General features: G+C 35.5%; 2 protein-coding genes across 9 annotated transcripts in view; one reads left to right on the plus strand and one right to left on the minus strand.

The window, feature by feature from the left end:
• LOC129778886 (PRL-1 phosphatase) overlaps positions 1-25,988 on the minus strand; it is a 184,655-nt gene that overhangs the window by 152,877 nt on the left and 5,790 nt on the right. The gene's annotated exons all lie outside the window — the stretch shown is intronic.
• LOC129778884 (uncharacterized) lies at positions 1,429-11,274 on the plus strand. Of its 6 annotated transcripts, none has more exons than XM_055786035.1 (4): positions 1,429-7,295; positions 7,361-7,435; positions 7,487-7,657; positions 7,712-11,274. In XM_055786035.1, the coding sequence occupies exons 3-4, from the start codon at positions 7,514-7,516 to the stop codon at positions 11,039-11,041; spliced, it is 3,474 nt and encodes a 1,157-aa protein (XP_055642010.1). In that variant the 5' UTR covers positions 1,429-7,295; positions 7,361-7,435; positions 7,487-7,513; the 3' UTR covers positions 11,042-11,274. The 6 variants fall into 6 exon arrangements, with proteins under 6 accessions (XP_055642010.1, XP_055642011.1, XP_055642008.1 ...); XM_055786036.1 differs by having other exon boundaries at positions 7,490-7,657; XM_055786033.1 differs by having other exon boundaries at positions 1,429-7,435.

Genomic DNA, 25,988 nt, shown 5'->3' on the forward strand with positions numbered 1-25,988 from the left:
TTTGAAATTTCAAGAAATTCACGAAAATGGACAAGTCCTAAGGCTAATATTTTTTGGAGGCGATAGAATGTCGATTTTATCATTTGAATTAGAAGCATACCATCCTACGAGAATATTCTGAGATGGTGGAGTGTTGGAATTGACCCATCTGGTCATGGGAACCATTTGAAATTTCAAGAAATTTACGATAATGGACAAGTCCTAAAGCTAATATTTTTTGGAGGCGATAGAATGTCGATTTTATCATTTGAATTAGAAGCATACCATCCTCCGAGAATATTCTGAGATGATGGAGTGTTGGAATTGACCCATCTGGTCATGGGAACCATTTGAAATTTCAAGAAATTTACGATAATGGACAAGTCCTAAGGCTAATATTTTTTGGAGGCGATAGAATGTCGATTTTATCATTTGAATTAGAAGCATACCATCCTACGAGAATATTCTGAGATGGTGGAGTGTTGGAATTGACCCATCTGGTCATGGGAACCATTTGAAATTTCAAGAAATTTACGATAATGGACAAGTCCTAAGGTTAATATTTTTTGGAGGCGATAGAATGTCGATTTTATCATTTGAATTAGAAGCATACCATCCTACGAGAATATTCTGAGATGGTGGAGTGTTGGAATTGACCCATCTGGTCATGGGAACCATTTTAAATTTCAAGAAATTTACGAAAATGGACAAGTCCTAAGGCTAATATTTTTTGGAGGCGATAGAATGTCGATTTTATCATTTGAATTAGAAGCATACCATCCTACGAGAATATTCTGAGATGGTGGAGTGTTGGAATTGACCCATCTGGTCATGGGAACCATTTGAAATTTCAAGAAATTTACGATAATGGACAAGTCCTAAAGCTAATATTTTTTGGAGGCGATAGAATGTCGATTTTATCATTTGAATTAGAAGCATACCATCCTACGAGAATATTCTGAGATGGTGGAGTGTTGGAATTGACCCATCTGGTCATGGGAACCATTTGAAATTTCAAGAAATTTACGACAATGAACAAGTCCTAAGGCTAATATTTTTTGGAGGCGATAGAATTTCGATTTTATCATTTGAATTAGAAGCATACCATCCTACGAGAATATTCTGAGATGGTGGAGTGATGGAATTGACCCATCTGGTCATGGGAACCATTTTAAATTTCAAGAAATTTACGATAATGGACAAGTCCTAAGGCTAATATTTTTCGGAGGCGATAGAATGTCAATTTTATCATTTGAATTAGAAGCATACTATCCTCCGAGAATATTCTGAGATGGTGGAATGTTGGAATTGACCCATCTGGTCATGGGAACCATTTTAAATTTCAAGAAATTTACGATAATGGACAAGTCCTAAGGCTAATATTTTTCGGAGGCGATAGAATGTCAATTTTATCATTTGAATTAGAAGCATACCATCCTATGAGAATATTTTGAGATGGTGGAGTGTTGGAATTGACTCATCTGGTCATGGGAACCATTTGAAATTTCAAGAAATTCACAAAAATGGACAAGTCCTAAGGCTGATATTTTTTGGAGGCGATGGAATGACATTTTTTTCATTTTAATTAGACACACGAGTCTTTCCATTAGTCATCAAACCGGCATCTACTGCTAAAATAATCGTTTTTGAATTTGAATGGCGGCTTCAAAAATTGATCGTTCATAACAAGAAAGTCAGCTTAAGTCGACCAATTAATTTGCTTCGATGGCTAATGAATCGCGGCTTAAATGTAAATCAGCTTACATCTCTGGACCAAATATTACATCGGTCAATGAAAAAATATTCAAAAAGAAAATAATTTTTTGGGTCGAATAAACTAAGTTTCTCTAAAATTTAGCCGATCAATATTATAGTCCAGTTCTAGATTTTCTTAGTCGAGCCGGATAGGCGCCGATTCCAAAACGTGATTAACCCATTCCAAAATATTGTTTCATGTTTTATTGTAAAATCTCATCATATTCTCACAAAAAAGTGCTTAAAAAATTAAGAATATTTGAGAAAATATATGAGGAAACGAATTTTTGATCGGTTGAGCAACCTACAACATGGGATAGTCTAGTATTTTCGGAAATGCTAGTCGATATTAATTTTCAGTTCGCGAAATCGATGCATCGAGAACACTTCTTAACCATGACTCGAGACTCCCGGCTTAAATTTACGAAAAAAAAGTTGAAATCGACTATTATCGAGTGATATTAATCATTCGACTTTGTTCCGATTTTCTGAATAAGAAACCTCCTCAGATCAGTCTCGTTCAGACGACTTGAAGCTGAAGTATTTTTATTATAAGTAAACGTATGCTTTCAAGTGATATAAATCTTACAATAGGGTTTTCTTTGCGACTCCTTGGTAGTCAGAGGTAATACCTAACCCACTGAGTAATGGAATTCAAGTTCTCCTCTCAGATTGAGCCTAGAGAAAAATATCTTGTTCTGCAAATTGTTATTAATTTAAATCTTATTTCGCCATACTTTTTCCCGTGAGTATTCACTTTAAATGAATAGAATACGTCCTACAATCAGTAGATCAATTAGGCGTAATTATATAAAAAAAAACTGTATTGATTTTTTCCTGGATCTAACCGCGTTGTCATCACTTCTGGTAATGATCGATTGTTCATTTTCATTCCTTTTTCTCCACTTCTGTCATACATATACATCTACTACTGAATCCACTGAACGCGAATTTAGCCTTCGTAACTTCCGTGAGCAACCACTTGCAACTTATTTAACACTAGATTTACCAGACCAGTCATTTTGACTGGTCGTGCAATTTCAATTTAAAATTCCTACGACATATTACATTTGCTTTCCGAAATGATGTTATGACTTTTGTAGCTATAAGTAGAAAAAACATTTTATAAACTTAATGTTACTTAATATTTATTACTAACAAATATATTTTTTTGTTATTGACATTTAAACCAGTACCAGTCAAACTGACTGGTGCATGTTTCTATGAAGAAATGTATGAGAGCGTTTTAATTTCAACATATTTTGACAGCAATTGTCAGCCCCTGAAAATGTTCTGCATATTTAGAAAATGCAACCAGCATACCTCTGGAATGTTCAGATGTGGAAAGTGAATTATACGACAGCGGCGATGATTTGTTAGATAGAAAAATTGATTCTCAAGGAAGTGATGATAACAGTGCTATTATCGAGAGTAGTGATGAGGAAATTCCTGATGATGACAATATAGATGAGCCAAGCGACAGTGGTTGCGTAAAAATTCCAATCAAGCGTACCAAATCAGCAAACTGAAATTGCTTTAGACGGAACTATTTGAACGAGAATTGAAGAAGGAGGTGTTGCTGGTAGATTACTAGTTCATAGTAATTTCAAAGATGTACACGGTCCAACAGCACATGCTGAAAGAAATATTATGAACGGGAATCTAAGTAGTGCGTTCCAATTACTGATTGATAACCATATTTTGGAACATATACGAATTTGTACAGAGTTAGAAGCCTCTCGAGTTTTGGAAAAAAGTGGACAATTACACAAGAAAAATTGAAGGCATCTCTTGCAATATTGTGCGCGCGTGGGGCGTACGAAGGAAATAGCTTCAAACAGGGGATGAACTTATATTACCGGGGATAAGCAACTTTTTCCATCGGAGGCCAGATGCAGATTTACTCAGTATTTTCCAAACAAACCCCATAAATTTAGCATAAAATTCTAATTGGCGTCTGATGTAGAGACGAAATATGTGATAAATGGCTTTCCTTATTTAGGAAAAAGCGAGACTCGAAATGCATCAATCCCCCTATGCAAATTTGTCGTAATGAAATTTCTTGAACCGTATACCATGAAGGAGCGTAAAACTGATATTTTTTACAAGTATTCCTTTGGCGTTAAAATTAAGATCTCAAAATACTTCGTTGCTTGGAACGATACGCGCTTCTATTGGCAACCAGACATATTTTGGCGTCGATGTCACTGATCGAATGGAAATCAGGTTCCAGAAGGTGACCACTTCAACTGTTTTTCAATAATTTAGTTTCAGCCGGAAGAAATAGCTGGATATTGAACAAAACATAACAGGAGAAAATATCTCACGAGAAGACTTTCTGTTTCAATTAGCAAAAGAACTTGCTTCAGAATATCAGACTTCAAGGCAAATACCACACGAAGCTGATATACCAACTACAAATGGCACTGTTTCTGTACGCAAATGGTGTCAAATAGAATATTTTAATAACAATAAGACTACAAATATTTGCAATAAATGCAAAAAAAGTCTATGTAGAAAGTGTATACACTGCAAAATCTATTGTGAGCAACAAACTGTAAACAATTAAGTGTTTTGTTATTTGACAATGTCTATTAGTCCATTTATCTATCACAATTAATATTGTTCAACTTATTTTCGCCATTTGATAAGTAATAGTACAGACTGGAACCACAATATTCATTTTTTCTTATACACCAGTCATTTTGACTGGTGCTGGTAGAAATAGGTATATATAAATAGCTGGTAAATCTAGTGTTAACACGGGGTCGTTTCCATACTAGGCGGTACAGGATAGTCCCGATCTTCTGAACAGACTTGAATGAACTAAAAACATCCGTAGCCGATCGAGTCAACTAGAAAAATAAGCTAGCGGCGGTCGCCGTTGGCCCCATTTTTCTTGTTGAAAAAAACCGGCGTCGACATTTTCAAATATGGCGTCGACCGCCGAAATTTTTGACGACAGAAGTGTCTGTCTCCTGGTCTGCTATACATTTTCTGTAGGCGTTAAGATCAACACTGAAAAATATTTCGACATAAAAAAGCGCAAAATAAAAAAAATACTAAGTCAGCGCTATTATCTTAAGTCACCAAAGTGAAGTTGTGTACTCTAGCTTCTTCTTCTTCTTGGATGGCACTACCGTTCCAGTGAAACTTTTGCCTTCTCAACGCAGCATTACTTGCGTCATTTTTATTAGTAGTGCTTGGTTGAGATTTCTATGCCGAATAACACGCCTTGAATGTACTCTGGAGGGGCAAGCTCTAGAATACGCGTGACCACAGTGCAAGCCGGAAGAATTTTCTTTCACGAAAAATCCCCCGACCAGAACGGGAATCGAACCCGAACCCCCGGCATGATAGTGTGGGACGCTAACCACTCGGCCACGGGAGCACGTACTCTAGCGCCGAATCGTAATGAAAATATTCGGTGGCGGAGTTGCGCCGTGGCGAATTTTCGTTCGGCAATGAAACGATTGCGATGAGTTGTGATGATATTGAAAGTGGAATACAGCTGGAATCCGACGAATGCATGGAAATTGAGGTAGGTTCAGTTTGTATTAATCTATGACTTCAGTAAAAATTTTATTACGACAAAATTAATTCATAATAAAAATTGCGCTTTTTTCTGTGTGGCATTCATACCCCTGAGTTCACTTTTTAAAAACATGAATAGAAACTATTGCTACATGTTCTTTAAATGTATTATTAAAAGAGCTTCTGAATGTTTCCACCAGAACCCAATGATAAATGGGTCTGAAAAGTTGAACGAATTGGTATGAAAATATGGAGAAATTTGCGTTAGTGATACTAAAGCCTATGATCATAACGCGAAATCCAACAGTCACATAATTTCCGTTGTTTCCTATTATAAGAAGAGATGTCGACCAGGAATATCATTTCATAATCAAAAGGGATGAAACACGGTACGTGGAATGGATTCAACGGATAAAAATTGAAAATCATCCGGCTAAGCAGTTTAAATTTCAGCATGTCGATATTCTACTAAGTAATTATCATCAATTTTCACGTATTATTTTTTTCAGAAACAAAACGTTTAACTAAACTATTAATTTGTATGGCTCGAACCTTGGCGATGGTAATTGAGGACAGGTTAAAAACTCTCAAGCCATTATTGTTCACCTGTTCAACACAAACGAGCAGCAATTCATTTAATCCTCGACGACCAAACGATTTTCTCCGGCAGCGAAATTGAAAATATCGACAGATCAAGAAATCATGTCTATATATTTTTTATCTGCTTCTATAGAAATTTCCCACCCTAATTAAAATAAACATTAGAGAAAATCAATTTGAGTATTTTATGCGTCTGAATAAACCACAAAAACGTAAACATCGATTAAATTTTCTTCTACGCTTCATCTGATTCGCTACTCAAAAGTGTCGTTTGACTGACCGATGAAAAAACACTTTCGTACGAAAACGAGGATAGGGCAATTCGTTCGAACGAACGATGTTCGAATGTTCGAACGGATAGATTTCTTTCGTACGAAACCAAGGATACGAATGAGGCATTCTTTCGAACGTTTTGTGTTCGTTCGAAAACAAGAATAAGGGTGTTTATTTTTTTGGTTCGTTAAGTTAGTGTATAGAATAATATTAGGTGATTAATAGCAGTAATAGACGATAATATCTACTGTTTGCGCCACGCGGAGCGAGCGCATACGTGTTGCGACATGACCTGTCATTCCATTGCATCACCCAGAGACGTGCGAAAGTGAGATGAAAGCAGTATCAACACAACAAACGAATATCACCCGAGCTATCCGAGCGAAGCCGACAGGACAAACACCCCACCAATTTCAGGGAGTATAAAAGTAGCAGAGCAGCATATGATCCATCTTTATAAGTTTTTATTCACCACGTGTATTTAGAAACCATTAGAGAAAGTTATAGTGAAAATTTGGACTTTGAAAACTAGTGTCGTTTTTTCCTACAGTAAATTTAGTCAGACCCTTTCCAACCGGAGTACTATAAGGATTGAGAAATGTGTACTGTGAAGATGGCATCCTCTTATAAAATTAATTTAGAGATGTGTTTAGAAGCGGTTAACAGTTTAATTTCAACCAAGTGCCTAGAATATGATTTCAAGTTAAATTTTAAGAACATGCAAGTAATTTTGGAGCGTATGGGATTAGATAAAACGAACTATCCTAGTATGAAGGTAATCAAAAGCCTTCTAATGAAACATCGAAAATCCGTAAAACGGTTTGCTCCTGAGATTACTTTGCAGAATTGTTGGGATGCAGCGAATGATTTGATCGCTAGAGAAGAGTTGGATGAGCTATTCGAATTGAATTCTAAGAATCTGAAAGAAATTCTTGTAGAAATGGGATTAAACGAAAAATGCGCACCTAACTTAAAAAAAGTTAGGAATAACTTCGCTTGTAATCCAACATATAAGAAGTATCGTGCAGAACGAAAGGTGAGAACCCTTATAATTGTTATAAGCTTCCTGAAATTAATAAAACTATTTTGAAATTTTCAATGTGAAATCATTTCCGCAGAATATTGAACATTCAATTGCCGCTGAAAGTCATAACGTAAGTGTAAAATATCAAATTGCTTTGAAATAGTCACGCCATACAGTAACTTCAAATTTTTATAGATCGATAATTTCAAAGAATGTTCTTTTGAGAATGAAAGTGCCTGCTTGCCACAAGACTGCGTTGGAGTTCATGAAGTAAGATGACATTTCTATTTATTAATTCATGTATTAATAGTTGTTATTTAGCAGCTTTTATTAAATAAAACAGATCATATGTCCGAAACAAACTCATCTCCTTCACGTGTCGAAACAAGAACATTATCATTTGTATCATTTGACACAAACGATTTCGAGGAATTGGCCGACTCTCAAAGTACTACTTTTGACGGCGTTGATAATACGGGAAAAGATAACGAAGTAAGATGACATTTCCAATTAATTATTCATGTATTAATATGTATTATTCTTCAGCAACCTCCATTCGGATTTTTATTGAAAGGAACAGATTTATCGCGTGTCGAAATAAAATCATTATCCGTCGAGTTTCCTGCAAAAGTATGTAAGAAAGGAATGGAACTTAATGCTCCAGAAATTGAATGTCGCATTTTTGAAACATCAGTAAGTCAAATGCAAGAGAGATCAACGAACGACATGCAAGACTCGATTGTTTCATTTGATACCAATGATCTTGAAGGATCGACCAAATCACAAGATACTACTTATAGCAGTGATGTAGATGTAACTGAACTTGTGTTCAATACAACGGACTTTGAAAACCTACGAAAAGAGATAAAAGAAAAAGGCAACAGTAACAGGATCAAATACAATGTCAAGGTTGCGGAATGTGGGGCAACTGCCACAAAAAGACTTTATAGTGGTGCTTCAATTTACGAGTGTTCTTTTTACATCAACAAGAAGAACATTGAAATGTGTAAACATTATGATCAACATAATATAATGCAAAGCAAAACCAAGGTTGGCGATGCTAAATATAAGCAACAAAAGCATAGAAGGCCTTTTATAGTGGCCTTAGAAGATTTGTTAAAAATCAAATATGAAGAATTCAATATCTATTGTATAATCAATATAAATTCTCATAATTGCAACAAATCTGGCTGGCTATTTTATGGTGTCTGCGCTCACAAGACCTGCAGATCTTATCGTTTCAAAATTGTTTCTGTTACGGATGGTGATAACATATATAAAGTCGATGTCTATGTTAATGTCGCTATGACCCTGATACACGGGGAAAACCTGAAAGCGGCATATTGCAAAGGAGTAAAAAGAAACATAAATATGAAAAAACTGCAGCTCCAAAAACCACTTGAATTACGAACTAAGTTGATCAACGAAAAGAAAAAAAGGGAACCATTCGAGAAGGTAGACATTGTCAGCAAAAATGTATTGAAAAAAATTAGCAGTGAAGCTAAATCGAAGCTTAACAGGGATATTGATGATTTTCAAGATTTGATAAAAATGTCTGAGGATAACGGATCTTATATCAAAAATGTGTTTAGAAAGCCCTTTGGTGTAATTTGTTTTAATACAAAAATGTTCAAAGAGCTGAGAAAAAACAAGACTTACAGTCCTATTTTCTACATGGATGGTACTGGATCGGTTGTACGATATTCAAAAGCTGAGAAGCGTGTTCAAATATATGTTTTGGTCGCATACAATTACCGGTCAAATTTTAGTGTACCCGTAACAACCTTTGTGACTGAAAGCCAAAAAACAGTAGACTTCCACAATTGGTTGAATATATTTCGTGCTTCGTACGAGTCAGGCAGCTCTATGAATAAATTGAATAAAATAGCGAGAATTGTTAGTGTTGATTGGAGCTGGTCACTGATTGGTGGATTGATACGGGCTCTTAATAATCAACACCATACACTACCAGAGTATATCCGAGATTGTTATAAAGTTTGCATAAGAGAACTCAATCTCAATTTCACTATCATTCATTTATGCTACAGTCATTTCATGAATGTAGTTTCTAAGGACTTGAAATCTGCTCCAATCAACATAAAACATAAGTTCATGGACTGTATGCGATTGGCTGTACGTGCTACAAACTTAGTGGACTTAATCGATCTGTTTATCATTATGACATGCATTTTTGGATCTGCAAATGAGAACCGAATGCTTGAGACATCACTAAAAGAACTAGATGCAAAAATTAATGATAGAACAAGCTTCGATTCAGAAAGCGCTGGTAAATTTGATTATACTGGCATCGGTGAACCAGAAATTCTAAAAAAAGATGAGGACAAAATCTTCTTGGGATCGCCTTTTTATGCGTTGTTAAAAGAAACATTTGAAACAACATTAAAACAAATAGATGATCTCAGCCAAGGATCACAGAACCCACTGTATTTCAAAGGATTCTTGGAAGATGTCGCCTTGAAAAAATACATGCCTGTGGTTTGTTTGTGGTCAAATATAATAGTATCTCAAATTGACTCGAATCCGGATACTATTTCAAACGCAAGGGTTGAAAGCTTCTTCCGAACATTGAAACACAATGTTATGAAAGGTCAGCTCTACGAAAGAATAACACATTTTCTTCGAAAACTACAATCGTATATTGAATCTCTGTTCCACTTTTCCGACTTTGACATTGAAGATATATACGCTACTGATAAAGGAATAAGTAATGCTAAAAAACGTCAAGATGATAGAATCGCAGAATATGACAGATTTGTCGGAAACGTAGAAGACATAGAGGACGAATGGCATAGTCCATACTTTCAAAAAGATGCTTCAACCCACTTGTTCAAGAAGAAAAAGAAGCAGGAAACTAACAGCTTAAACACACAACTTGAACAATCAACACAGAAGCACCCAGATTCAAAGGAAAACAGTGATAACAACAGAAAAAGATCATTAGAAGAAGATTTAGAAACTACCTGTAATCTGTCCTCTATTCATCAATTCATTGACAAAGGATTTGAATTTCCAGTTACCACCAAATGGTATTTCGGTGAGTTTCCTTCAGAATATGAGAGCATAGGAGTAAGTAGTATGATTGTAAGCTCAGAAATGCTTCAAACGCTCGATGCACATACATATATGGATGGAGAAACCTTAGATGCGATAATTGCAGTGGCCATAAAAGAATGTGAGGTCGAAAGCGTAAAATTGGTATCAACTTACATGTCGAGAAACTTGTTTGATACAACTCAACTAAAAGAAGTATTGGATAGGAAACGAGATTATGTTTTACCAGTTCTAACCAATACATCGGGAGTATGGGTGGTTCCTTTGAATGTTAGAGCTGGGCAAGCACCCACCAAGCAAGTTGGAAGAGGGAACCATTGGGTTCTCTTCATTGCTGATTTTATGAATAGAGAAACTTTTTATTTAGATCCTCTCGAAACAGCATCCCCATATTTGAAGGACGTACAAGAAGAATTTTTGAAGGCAGTAAGCTCTATTCGGAGACTTAAAAATCAACCATTTGATTCAACCAATTGGCAAAGCGGCTCGAAAAATATTGCGCACGACAAGCAAAACGACGACTACAACTGTGGTGTATATGTAGCTAAATATGCACAAAACTTTCTTTTGAAGAAACCGTTGACCGGGCTAGGAAACATGGATTCTGAGAGGAAACAAATCAAAATAAAACTCCTAAATACAGCAGTAATAAAAATTTGTTTATACTGCAGCAGCTTGAAATCACTAATTTTGTCATGTCAATCATGTGGACGGAGGTGTTGCAGTAGATGCGCCCCAAATATGGTGCTAAAAATTCCATCTACAAAACAATGTGAAATATGTTCGAAAATTAAAATGATATAATTTTTAAGTCTCATCAATAAATTTTTATATTACCTTTTAACTTGAAGTATTTTTATTTGTCCAGTTTGAGTCCTTTCAGAAACGAGATAGAATCCTGTCGTCTAAGTCAAAAATGAAAAAATTGTCATTCCATCGGCTACAAAAAATAGTTGCCATAAACCTCAACCATTCGCGTGGATTTTTTTTTAAATTTTAAATGGTTCCTATGATCAGATAGGTCAATTCCAACACTCCACCATCTCAAAATATTTTCGGAGGATAGTATGCTTCTAATTCAAATGATAAAATTGACATTCTATCGCCTCCAAAAAATATTAGCCTTAGGACTTGTCCATTATCGTAAATTTCTTGAAATTTTAAATGGTTCCCATGACCAGATGGGTCAATTCCAACATTCCACCATCTCAGAATATTCTCGTAGGATGGTATGCTTCTAATTCAAATGATAAAATCGACATTCTATCGCCTCCAAAAAATATTAGCCTTAGGACTTGTCCATTATCGTAAATTTCTTGAAATTTAAAATGGTTCCCATGATCAGATGGGTCAATTCCAACACTCCACCATCTCAGAATATTCTCGGAGGATAGTATGCTTCTAATTCAAATGATAAAATTGACATTCTATCGCCTCCGAAAAATATTAGCCTTAGGACTTGTCCATTATCGTAAATTTCTTGAAATTTAAAATGGTTCCCATGATCAGATGGGTCAATTCCAACACTTCACCATCTCAGAATATTCTCGTAGGATGGTATGCTTCTAATTCAAATGATAAAATCGACATTCTATCGCCTCCAAAAAATATTAGCCTTAGGACTTGTCCATTATCGTAAATTTCTTGAAATTTAAAATGGTTCCCATGATCAGATGGGTCAATTCCAACACTCCACCATCTCAGAATATTCTCGTAGGATGGTATGCTTCTAATTCAAATGATAAAATCGACATTCTATCGCCTCCAAAAAATATTAGCCTTAGGACTTGTCCATTATCGTAAATTTCTTGAAATTTAAAATGGTTCCCATGACCAGATGGGTCAATTCCAACACTCCATCATCTCAGAATATTCTCGGAGGATGGTATGCTTCTAATTCAAATGATAAAATCGACATTCTATCGCCTCCAAAAAATATTAGCTTTAGGACTTGTCCATTATCGTAAATTTCTTGAAATTTCAAATGGTTCCCATGACCAGATGGGTCAATTCCAACACTCCACCATCTCAGAATATTCTCGTAGGATGGTATGCTTCTAATTCAAATGATAAAATCGACATTCTATCGCCTCCAAAAAATATTAGCCTTAGGACTTGTCCATTGTCGTAAATTTCTTGAAATTTAAAATGGTTCCCATGACCAGATGGGTCAATTCCAACATTCCACCATCTCAGAATATTCTCGGAGGATGGTATGCTTCTAATTCAAATGATAAAATTGACATTCTATCGCCTCCGAAAAATATTAGCCTTAGGACTTGTCCATTATCGTAAATTTCTTGAAATTTAAAATGGTTCCCATGACCAGATGGGTCAATTCCAACATTCCACCATCTCAGAATATTCTCGGAGGATAGTATGCTTCTAATTCAAATGATAAAATTGACATTCTATCGCCTCCGAAAAATATTAGCCTTAGGACTTGTCCATTTTCGTGAATTTCTTGAAATTTCAAATGGTTCCCATGACCAGATAGGTCAATTCCAACACTCCACCATCTCAGAATATTCTCGTAGGATGGTGTGCTTCTAATTTAAATGATAAAACTGTCTTATCATCGGCTACAAAAAATGTCAGTTGTAATTAAAAGTTATTGGTATCTTTTTATTGGTATCTTCACCCACATGAAGACCGGAACATTGTTCCGCGAATTGTTTCAAAAGGAATCGATCTTTATCACTACTTTTACCACTGGCAGTTAATAATAAATCTGCAAAACCAATCGTAACTGTTGTTATGTGATTTTAGTTTGAAATTGAAGTCTCCGAGTAAAAAATGTTACATTGGACGTTTTCACTGACCGCTTCGTATATTGGACAAATTACGTTGTACGATGACAATTTGCAAATAACTACTGAACAACGCTTCAAATACTTGCACTCCGTGCTAAAAGCAGATCATTATTGTTTAAACTCGTTGAATTTCACTAAAAAAGATATCAACACCCGAAAATAACAAAAAAAAATTATAGGAGGTTGTGTCCAAGATACGACCGCATTGTTGACGTAGAATTATACTGTTATTTTATATAAGTCGCCATACATTGGTGGCTTGAAACTACTAGGAATATAAACACTTCTAATCATTTTGCGCTATTCTCAAAAGAAACGCTTATGTTAATATCACTGGCCTCGAAAAAAGTTGCATTACTTTCTCATGCCCAAGAGAAGTGCAGCTGTCACCCTTAGTTTGCTACTGGCAAGCGAAACCTAATCACATACAAAATTCCAGAACGACATTTATTTCTTGGTGACTAAACAAGCGAAATAAACTCTCTTTTTTTTAATAACAACCTCGGAAACAGTAGCAATAGTTCATTATGATCAATATTAGCGCAAATGCAATCCTAGACGAGGCAGTTTTGCGATTGGCACGCGAACTCAAATAACTTATAACATTCCAGTAAGACATTCAAGATGCTTGATATTCCCCAACTAATTTTTTGGCGCTCAACCTTACCGCCTGCTTCGCCATATCTTCAGTTTAATGCATTGATGCATTCTCAAAGGCACCAACGAAGCCCTTATGATGACGGAAAAAAACAATGTTAACAGCTTGGAAAAAGACTGAATTATGTCACACAGCTTGTTCTCTGCTGTAACATCCATCGATGCGAATTCGCTGATGAGTTTGTCAAGAGCGACTGCCTTCACCACCAGCGGGGGGAGCTTGATTTTAGTTGCTGCCTGGGCTGCCTGTTGTTCGATGCGGTGTCACACTCGCGAAGGCTCGGTTCAGTGCGAGCGCTTTTCACTGCACCAACATCGCGTGCATCATTAGATGACGCCTGCCTCGAAATTTAATTGCCCCTGGCAATGCGTTTGTTTTTTGCAGGGCTCGAGCCTGCCTTCCTCTTCTTCTTGCTCATTACACACTACGCGAAGCGTCCAATTTATGACGCGGAAATAAAAACACGCGATACGAATAACGCGAAAAACGAACAGAAAAACCAAACGACGATATCCAAGCTGGATTACCACTGGTGGGGTCCAATCTTAGATCGAAGCGCAGCGAAAGCAAAGTGAACTGGATTGCTCAACAGCCCGATGACGAATGAAAGTATGCCGCAGCGAGATCCACTGTTTATACTCTAGGCAAGTATTCCCCTTCATTCTTCTACTTTTCCTTTGTTCACGGAGATTTTAAATCCTACGATTTCCCCTCCGTTGGTTGTCGATAAGTTGCTCGTTATTGACAGCTCTGTTCGGGAAAGCACACAAATGGACAGAACAAATGTATGGGAAAATGGAAACGCTTGAAGTTTTCATGAATTTTAACCATCTACAAACCAAGGGATTCTAATGTATAGCATATTAAACAAATCTTACGGATTTTCCGATTCGTTAAGTATGTAAATCGCCAAAATCCGTTCGCGACAAAAATAGTTATTAACCTTAACTTTATTTCATAAAAGCGTGACCTGATTTCTGATTTGGCACCCTTAATGAAAGACGTAGTTCTACGTCAAAACTCAAAATGTCCGAAGTACGACTTCGTGTTGTTTTGAATGTTTTGTTACTTCGGACGTATCGAGCTTCAGAAGAAAGTGACGTCCGAAGTAATAGTCGAGTGCTTAAAATTCGAATCTGTACATTGGACATTTTTTGTATCGATAATAAAAAGGTGAAAAGGATAGATACTTGAACGGTTGTTTTCGCATTGCATTCAATGTTTGAGCACTAATAGTGTGCATCCATTACTTGATTTATTTACATTTGTTACTTAGGACCTTTTCAAAAATTACGCGGGATGTCCTTGTTGTGCCGAAACAAAGTCCAAAATATTATTATCGCTCATAAGAAATTGGAAAATATGTTTGATTCGTCAGTATTAAAATGACAGACAAGTCTCTCGGACAAGTTTTGATTGTCAGATAAGTCTTTACCGAAGGTGTGCAAAATATTGTCAACAAACAATTTCCTCTGTATCGTACGGAAACCTGAAAACCTAAACCATTGAATGCCGCTCACAACTCACGAATGGACTTGTTTAGCTCTGCTCCCGTGCGAATCGGTCACATTGCTAGAGAACTTTGAATTTTGCTATAGTTTGTTGCGTTCGAGTTTTGTGACACGATACATTCATCAGACAACACCATTCCAAAGATCCCCAACTAGACGTAAAAGAGCCTTGCTGTCAATTAAAGAGTCAATGCTGAAATCACCTCATATTTAAGATATTCAGCAGTCTCTATGATCTATGTGGTCGGTTTAGAACCACTCTCCCCTAAAACTTCTTGCTTAGGATGCCTCTCTGAGGGTAAGTGCATCCAAGCTCCATTTCTGTGAACACTTCACGATGAAACAGATGGACTATGTGTTGACTGTTTCAGTTCAGCTGTGAGAAATCGAACGCCGCCAACATGTGCTACCAGATTTGACCCAAAATAGAAATACTACAGGGTCGCACTAAGAGAATTCATTGACATATATAGATTAACATCCTTATAACTGCACTCTTTCTGATTTCGGTTTGATTAGAAATTTTTCATCATACTTCAAAGCATGACTTACAATAAGAACTATCTTTTTGGAAATCAATAATACATGAATAAACAACTAATTCGTGCAGACAAGAATTTCAATGTCCATTTCACAAGAATTTAATTGCATTCTAAATTTTTTGTAACGCTTCCAAAATTGAAAATTCTCATCGGAGCGACACAGAGAGCGAAAGCAGCAACACGACGGGGAAAAAACAACTATTAAACAGATCCAAACCAACGGTCATGATTCATATTGGGGGGGTGGCTAGGCTAGGCTAGATTTAACCTAGTTTCCAACGACGATCATCGCAAGAAATAGTACGGACGGAAAGAGAGGAGATGCAAACAGACCATTAACGAGGAAAGCGCCTGGTAGTGGTATTTGTTTCTCGTCGTTCCAGACAGCTGAACTTCGTCGTCGTTATGGTTTCAGATAGCAGTTGGCAAAGTCGGGAGTGGTAGCGCGTTGCTGGCGAAATAGATAGTTTAGTGTGTGTGTGCGCAGCATTCATTCTGCAGCAAGCGCCATTCGCAAAGGTTAGTTAGCTTTGTTCCTTGGCTGTTTCTAGTTCTGGTATAGAAGAAACTCGAGCTGCTATGAACTTCACTTAGAAGAATAAAATATATAAAAAAGAATTTTTCTATAAGTAGATCATCGAGTTTGTGATGATATATGACATGATTTTGTTTTGTTTTTGTTCGAAACAAAATGATGAAAACCCAAAAAAATATATGAGCAAACTATTACACGAAAAAAATATTAATTACACATCTGTTTGAAATGAAATAAATATTACAGACAACCTTTGCGAAAATCGTAACATTCATGCTCTCTATCAAGACAACGATCCTCAGGAGATTTACTTCGCTTGGATTTGGTGTTTTACTTTGCTGCCTTTTTGTTAGAACTTATTTGAGATTGTAATCAAAATCATCTATGTATTCACTCTAAGACAGACATTCTTAGATTTCCGTGAAAATTGGTAGTTTTATTCCTTATCATCCATATTTTTTATTTTTTCACTAGCATGCCCATATGAAAACCTAAACACAGAACATGCAGGAAAAAATGAAAGATTCGTTTCGATTGGTCCGATTTACGGTTTCCCCAACCGAGCCATCCAAACTAAGCAGCCTTGGGGAAATCGACATCGCAAATACATGAACGTAAGGGGGTTTTCGTTCTCACCGAAATGTGGTCCCTAACACAGACGCGTTGGTTCGAGAGGTACGTACACTTGAGAGAGGCAAATTTCAGAGGAGAATGTAAAATAAAATAATCGTTTGATTATTCTTCCCTTCGCATATTTTGTCCTAAAGGGTGTGTCACATCAAATTGCATCACGAAAAAAACGCTGTAGAAATTCGCCCAGTAGACCGATTTTTTTGAAAATTTTAGACAGTAAAATAAAAACTATTAAACAATTTTTGGCATTTTCCTTTTATTCATACTTCGAGCCCAAGCCCGTATGCTCGCACCTTCCTCTTTACCCCGTCCATAAGGTTCTGTACAACGTCAGGTTGTAGTTTTTTTTGAACAGAAATCCATTTTCTCTTGAAGTCCGCCTCCGATTTGACAACTTTTGGGTTCTTCCGGAACCATTTCCATTTCTTTTGGGTTTTTCTTGAAAGCTGAAGCTTTTCTACATAAAAAATGAATAATTAGAGATGTGTGTTTTGTTTTAGTTTTGAGTCATGATTTTTCAAAGTTAACTGAAGTCCAAAAAGTATATTTTTTTCCTTTTTTTTTTCAAAAATGCATAACTACTGGATCGATTCAGATAATCGACATATCAAATTGAAGCCAATGAGCTAGAAAAATTATTACTCGTGTTAAAAAAAATGATTCCAGTCACATAGGTCTAATCTAGTCGCAGGAAATTTGAACGACAACTAGAAACAAGAAAACTATAAAAAATCATAACTCAAAAACGAAAAAGAACATCTCTCCAATTTTTGGATATGTTATGTAAAAAAAAACTCAGATTTTAAGAAAATATCGCGCCTTTGGTCCCGAAGTCACGTAAAATATAAAAAACAAATACAATCAACAATTACAAAAACGAAATCGTTTTTTTACTAAATGTAAAAATTTTTCAAAGAAGACATTGGCTTAAATTTGGTAAGTCGGTCGACTTCGATCTAATTCGATCCAGTAGTTCAAAAGTTATCAATTTTTGAAAAAAAATGTTTTGGAAGAAAGGGAGAAGAGTTGGTTGTTCGAACCACCCTAAAATAGAAATGGAAACCTTCTTTCAAAAAAAAGGGTCTAATATTTTACGATAAGGAACAAAACTACCAATGTTGACGAAAATCTGAAAACCACTATATGGGCCCATTTCCATGTTAGGGTGGTACGAAAAATCACTTTTTCCACTTTTTTCCTAAAATGACTTTTTTTTTAAAATTCATAACTTTTGAAATGCTGGATCGATTCTTATGATCGACATATTAAAACCAATTACAGGTCAGACTCGATTATATATGATTCGATTATGAACAATTTTGGACTCGATTATATACAGTTTAGAAAAAAATCTATATTTCAAATATGACTCATTTAAAAAAAAAAGTAACATTTCAACGTTAAGAGGTAATTTAAGTGGATATGATCAGTGTTGCCACACGTACAGATTTATCTGGAAAAGTACAAATTTTTACTCTATTTTTGATACAGATTCTGTACAGTACAGGGTACAGATTTTCGTCAAAAAGAACAGATTGGCACAGATTTTTTCCGCTTGTGAAATTTCTCACATTCGAACAAAGCAACATAAGGGTACATGACGTCTTTTACGCCGCAGTATCACATGGTGCTGCTGATCAATTTATTTTTCTCATGTGAGAAAAGTGTTTTATGACTTCAAGGGGATGAATAAAAAATTAAATTCTTCAAAAAACCGAAGTATATTTTTGCATAAAAATGAAAAAAAAATTATTTGACTCGATTATATACAGGATTCGATTGTATACAGTGAAAAGAAATTCAAGACTGTATATAATCGAGACTGCCCTGTAACTCTTTTTCGGAAAAATATTGAATCTGTAAAAGATGAATTTTCGTTTCGTAATTCTTGATTGTATTTGTTTTTTATAGTTTACATGGTCTCGGGTCCAAGTGCGCTATATTTTTTTTTTTCATGAAAGCTGAGGATTCCCAAGAATCAGGGGTGTGACCATTTTCGTTTTTGAGTTATGATTTTTCGAAGTTCAAAAGTTATAAATCTTTCAAAAAGTATTTTTTTTTTAAAAAAGGTTGATTTTCCGGACCATTAATCGATTATAGCTTTAAAAAGAAAAAGAACACATCCCTGGTTTTTAGATATTTGTGGTAAAAAATTTTCAGCTTTTGAGAAAAAAATATAGCCCGAGACCATGTAAACTATAAAAAACAAATACAATCAAGAATTACGAAAACAAAATTTAGTTTTAATTTGATATGTCGATCATCTGAATCGGTCTGGTTGTTGAAAAGTGATGAGTTGGCATGGAATGGCTGATATTAGAGTGCCATTGAATATATGGGGAAAACGTAACCTCCACATTTTCGAAAGGGACCTCCCCGCTAAATGTTGATTTCCGCGGGAAAAAAATTCCTATGCAAAATCGGACTTTATTTGCTAGTTGAGTTTTTTTGGAAACTGAAAAACGTCTTTGCGACACTAGCAAATAAAGTATGATTGAGCTGAAATTTTGCATAGGTTATTTTTTCGGATGAATCAACGTTTAACAGAAAATCCCGTTCGGAAATTCGATGGTCGTTTTCCCATAAATTCATTGCCACCCTAATCTACACATACATGGAGTTTTTCATTAAACCTTTCGTCAGGCATGGTTGAAAACTTTCGTTTACATTGAGTACCGTTATCTATTATTCCGTGACCGGAAAAATCGTCCAAAAAAACAACTGCAAAAGAAACAACTGTTCAGAAAGAGTGTAATGTCACAAGTATGCTAGGAGTATTGCCAGACAGGACAGAAAGCATAATTTCTATTAGAAACTTATTTTTTTTCGTTTTCGAGGATAAGGAATCGAAAATAAAATAAAATCCGAATCGACCGTCGATCCGCCGTCGGAAGGGGCGGTCTCTCGCAAGCAAATCTTCGAAATTTATGTTTCGCACACATTGATGTTATTCACTTTTCGAAGACTGAAATGCTGACATTTTTTTAAAAGAAAGTACATTACTTTGAAATGCTCTGCAGCTTTAATGATAGTTTGAATTTTTTACCGTCGACGGAAAAATTGTTCAAAAAACTATACAAAACAAATCTCTTTCATTAGATATAGTAAAAATAAAATAATGAAAAAATGGGATTTTTTTGCAGAAAACCATCTAAAAAGCTTTGTTGCGAAACCATAATAATCCATTGATGAAAATCTTCGTATTACAGTAATCTGTAGAGGATAAAATATAAATTTAGGCTATACGACACAAAATTTATCATTAAATATTTGAAAAAAGAAAATGAAATTAATGACTTTTAGTCCTTGGAGATAATGTTGAAAAGTGGTGAAGACATTGTTTCATTCTCATTATTCCTCACGATGATTGATAAAAATGCGTCAACTCATTAACAAATACAACTTCTGCGCAATGCTGCTACACGCTTGTAAAGTTACAGTATGGGAGTTTAACATGGTTGGATACGTTGCTTCGAATGCATGATTCATATTTCATATCGGCTGGGATTCAAGCGCTGGTGAAAATCTGAGTTTGAAACACAAGCCACAATAAAATCAGCTAAGAACAAATCAGCCTAGCAATACCACATTTTCACATTTAAGAAAGCTTCAAAACTAGATTGGGTCTCATCATTGACGAACCAAATCCTGGAGGTTCTGGCAATAGCAATGATGGCAATACCGTCCTTAGGTTTTTTGCGAGCCCGAAACAAGTTCCGAAATAACTGGCGTGGATTTAGGAATTGATTAAACGACTTCGAAATATTCTTATATAAATTTTAGGCTCCGAGCAGATGGATCTTGAAAAAAATAACGATTACTGTATCGACACAGCAAAACGTTACGTTGATCTGTACTCTTGATACTATATACCTACTGCTATGCACAAATTTTCACTTTATGGCTATAGAATTATTCAAACCGCAATATTAACTATAGAAAGAATGACCGAAGAGACCAAGAGAAAAGTAATAGAAAATAAGATATGCCCGAGAACATTTCACTCGTAAAAATAGTTGAGAAAATATTAATCATAATATAGTCAATCATCTTCTTATCACCACATATCCAATAGTAAACACTTATTTGAAAAGGAGAAAAGTGATTGTAAAAAACTTCCAGATAAGGTAATGTAATGAAGAAAACAATTGAGGGGCTTGGAATGAAAGGGGTGTAAGTGATTTGATCGATTTCTCTACATCGACTCTCTCTTTTGGTCATAACTTAGCTGCAAATACATTCCCAGCTGTATTTGACAATGTGGAAGATAGATCAGAACCACAACTATCGGATTATATTGCAAACTAAATTTGGAACATTTTTGCAGTTTATTTATTAACTGAAGAAAAAGTTGATGAAGGGAAATCGATCAAGTCACTTACACCCCTTGAATTCTAAGCCCCTCAATTGTTGAATCAGGAAAAGATGACCATGAATCTGATGACAGTTATGGAGAAGAAAAGACGAAGAAGGAGAATATGATGATTGTTTTAATTTGTAATCTAAATAAAATCTTTTATATTTATATTAGCTTTTATCTTATATTAGCAAAATTTGTTTGATTGAAGGGTCGCCCATAAACTACGTGATCTTTTTTTTTTCAATAGAGAGGACGCCCAGTGGGGTTGCTTGTGATCAAAGATCATAAAATTATATAAAAAAAAGTATGTTAAAAATACTACGGAGGGAGGGTGCCATCAAATTCCGAATAGTTGGATCACGTGCTTTATGGACGGACTCGAATAAATAAAAGGATGCCAAATTCGTGTTCAGCATCCCGAAATTATGTAAAAAAAAACATGTTTTTTTCGCATTTAACGACACTTTTCTTGCTTGGCCAGCCTTTATATGAAGTCGCCCGACTGTGCTGTGGTGAGAAACAGCCCCCCAAAATAGAAATAAAACAGCAAATCGTTTCACGCATATTATTTTTTTTCTTCCTCCAAAAGAAATCTGCTAGTTTTCAGGAAAGTTACATTACACAACGTTATCATTAACCTGAGGCATTGATGTTTACTGCACCCATGGGTTGCCTACAATAAATTTCAAAAATCAGGAAGAACAAAAATAAAAATCAGGAAGAAATCAGGATAGCTCATTTTGGGTTGTACGGAAAGTTTGTGCCGATTTTAGAGGAAACAGAAGCATAATTTTCATAGGCAGACATACATTTATTCAATTTTATATGCACAGTTTTGTTTTTCGTAATCTTTCTTGCGGCTAAGACATTATATCCTCTCAGAACATGTTTGCGTTGTCAACGAAAACTGTTCAGTGTATTTTTCTTATTGTCGTTAGAGTCGAAATTCTTGCCCTTAGCAGATTCTAAAATAATTTGTCCTGTTGTCGAGGAGGCATGAAGTTTGGAGATGCCCTGATGGAACAAGTTTGTTCTAGATCGGTGTCTTTAACCCATTATAAGACACTGGAAACGATATTGTCAACCTAAAAAATTTTTTTTGGCTGCACTTTGAATATTGTTTTAATATTGTGCCTAACCAAAGACTTTTAACGGTATCTGGTAATTCATTTGTTATTAATTTTGTCGTGTACCGAGAATTATTCTTGATCGGGTCTTTGGTTATCATCGGAACTTTCCGAATAACTTTATATGTTTTATTCAATAAATAAAACACTTTTCAATGACAAATACATTCTAATTCATTAAAATATTATTTCAATATTATACACCGATTTGTTGTATTTGGATGTTATTTACAGCGAAAAATATCAATTAGTTTTTTATATTTTTGGTGGCTAACATTCTTTTGATTGTTTTCGTCCACTGTGTATTTCCAACGTTTGTTCTATTACTGTTATTTCTTTGTGTTATACTTAAGCTTCCTCAATGTTTATTCATTTATTTCGCGTTGACGTCATTGACATTCATATTTTGTCATTGTGAAGCGAAAATGATAATTGATTATCAGGTAAAATCGTGATTGAATTTTTTTTCCGTATCGAATGTGTATTACACGTAACACGTTTTTTCGTAGTTTGTGAAAATAATAAACAAAATATGCATCTAAAAATGAGTCTATATTATAATGATGGATTTTTGTGGAAATATTGAAAAATGTATAGACAAACGGTTAAGTAAGAGTCCGTATCACGTGTTTTAAGCATTCTTAAAACATTAAATATTTATTTTCATTTATTTTCGAGCGTATTAATCTGATACAGTATCTTTGTTTCACGCCAACTTCAAGCTTCAATAAATGTCGACACTGTGCATTCGATTATGCGAATAGATAAACAAATAAAGAAGTATTTCACAAGTGCAGATCGAAAGGCTTTTGCAGGGATTCCAGTATATGTTCAAGCTTATTTTTATCCTGATAAAGTAAAACGTACAAAAATCAGGATCATTTCAGAAAATTCAGGGAAAATTGAGTGTTTGTCAGGATATCAGGGAACGTATCAAAAAGTCTGGGAAATCCTGAAAAATCAGGAAGGTTGGCATCTCTGACTGCACCAGAAGACTACGACGCCATGTTCGCTCAAGCACAACTTCTAGAAGATCCAACTTTAACCCACATATTGCGGTTGAAAGTTATGCAGGAGTTTTCCCAATACTGTGATTACCCCTTTAATATATTTCAATAAGTCCACCTCCCTACATGAAACGGAAGCTTTCAAACACCACCCCATCATCATCATCGGAGTAGTATTTTCCAGTCTGTTCACTTTCTAGATTTTTCCTCTCTGCGGTTCACTACTTATCATGGTCTTATCACACCCATAGTTCGCCATTCATTTTCCCCTCCATTCAAAAAAGCACGCCTTGCGCTTCGCCCACATTGCCGCCGCCGTCACCAGGAACCACTTCGGGAAGGAGAGCGGAAAAATTAAGCAAGACAATTTTGTATGCGGCGCTCAAGAATAAGTTGAAAGCATAATGACTGCGCCGCGACATTTGTCCGTTTGTCGATAGCCCACCACCACCACTTGATTTCGTAACAGCACAACATTTTAAAATAAAATACCATCTCTCCGACTCCGCCTTGGGCTTCCTCGGGTGCAGGAACAAAACGGATGGCACAAAAAATTATTTCACAAGCCAAAAGTCACCGCATTATTACAAGTTGTTGCTATAGGAACGCACAATGCTATGGATCAATCCCGAAAATCGCGCTTGAGGGGAGAAGGAGAAGGATATTGTTTTTCATTGTAAAAAAAACAATTTCTCATTTATATTTTACACTCGGTCGCCAAGGCAAGCAGTGTGAGTGCACTTTTTTTTTGTTCGACAATAACATTTGCGAATCGATTCTGTTGACGAATGAATGTATAGAATTGGAAACCCAACAGAAAAACGGTTCTTTTTTCTATGTAACACAATGATATAAAAAAGTATCGTGAAGTAAATGAAATTAATACTTTTTGTACAAAAAGTTGAGTGCAGCTGCAGCGAATTTCGAAACGAAAATTAGGTTTACAAAGACAAAACGGAAGCTAACTTCATTTAAACAGTGCATAGAATATATCCATCAATAGATGGATAGTTTTTTTGTGTTCTCATTCCGTGTTTACAAATTCACAAACACTATGTACTGTCAACAAATAAATCATAGAGCGGAGAACGAATATATATATTTTTTTACAAGTGCTATACTGCCGTTCTACGCATAGTTGTCCCATGTTCCAAAATCAGCAACTGAGAAAAACGCAATCAAAGTTTTCCCGCATATTTGTCTACCAAAAGCTTTAGGCATTTCAATTTAGCAATACACCGGGTTTTTTTATAAGCACTATACTGTTGTTGAATGAAATGTGATGAGATCCCCTCACTGAACCAATCAAGCTTGATTACGGGTTTAAAAATACATGGTGGGACTGTTATGCCTGGAATATCAACATGGGACAATTGAACTTGATGTTGTTTTTTGATATACTGGGAACAAACAATAATTTTTTTTGTGTTTTTCCGAAAGATTATGCATAGAAACATCGTTTTATGAAGAAATGAGTGATCTGCAACACCTTCGCAGACTATAAATCTCATTGTTATTAGGCATTCGCTAACAAGGTGTACACGTGTTCTGTTAAACTTTTTCTTATTTGTTTGAGAATTAGTTCGTTCTTCCAAACCAGAAAAGAGTGCATTAGGAATGCTGAAAGTGTGACATGAAGTTCTTGTACTTGAACCGACTTATTCGATATAGATCTACAAAAAATACATGGTGGGACACTTATGAATAGAATATCAACATGGGACAATTGAGCTTGATGTTGTTTTTTAAAAGTTGGGAATAAACTACATGTTTTTTTGTATTTTTCCGTAAGATTATGCATAAAAACAACGTTTTATGACAAAAAGTGAAAATCGTCAAAAAGTAACATGGGACAACTATGCGTAGAACGGCAGTATATGGCTCAGCTACATGTACTGTCACAAATAACTGTATTCGGCGTGTTTGATTGTAGAATATATATTGAAGCATTTGTAGTGATTTGTATTTTGGAAAAAATAGATAAAGTCAGGGAAGTGAATATTAAATGAATGAACTAAAATGAAAGCGAGTTCATGCATGTTGACGGTATTGAACAATTAATCATTCTCATTAAGTTTCAGCTCAACGTGCCGTAGCATTTTTTCTTCAAACTTCTCAGTAAGGTTTTACATTCAGAGACATTTGAAAAGTTGCATAAGAGTTCAAGTGAAAATACCTGGCCAAACGACGATACGATTGCTTTAAAAGTGGGCGCTAGATTGATGATAACGATACCATCGACTAGGCTCTAAATATGTATTGAGTTGGGGAAAGAGAAATGTCGTATATTGTCAATATATGGCAACACTTAAACATATCTTGTGTTGTACTTATCGCATCGGGTCATACTATACGGCTATTTAAAGATGACAATCTGTGCTACAAGTGTCGTTTTGACAGTGTTGTGATTGTCCTTTTCAGTCTTAAGTTATAGCGTTATAGTTATAGTCAAAGATGGAGTCCACCAAGCAAGAAATTCGCCATATTTTACGTTTTTAATACCTGCGAGGTAAAACTGCAACAAAGGCGGCCGAAAAAAAATCGCGTAGTTTATGGACCCGATAC

The sequence above is a fragment of the Toxorhynchites rutilus genome, chromosome 3 (assembly GCF_029784135.1).
Source record: "Toxorhynchites rutilus septentrionalis strain SRP chromosome 3, ASM2978413v1, whole genome shotgun sequence".
NCBI lineage: Eukaryota > Metazoa > Arthropoda > Insecta > Diptera > Culicidae > Toxorhynchites > Toxorhynchites rutilus.

Bases quoted from the DNA above. Each gene is read 5' to 3' on its own strand.
- LOC129778884 (XM_055786031.1), top strand. From the start codon at position 7,514: ATGTCCGAAACAAACTCATCTCCTTCACGTGTCGAAACAAGAACATTA. The intron at 7,658-7,711 runs GTAAGATGACAT...ATTATTCTTCAG, and splicing joins ATACGGGAAAAGATAACGAA to CAACCTCCATTCGGATTTTT.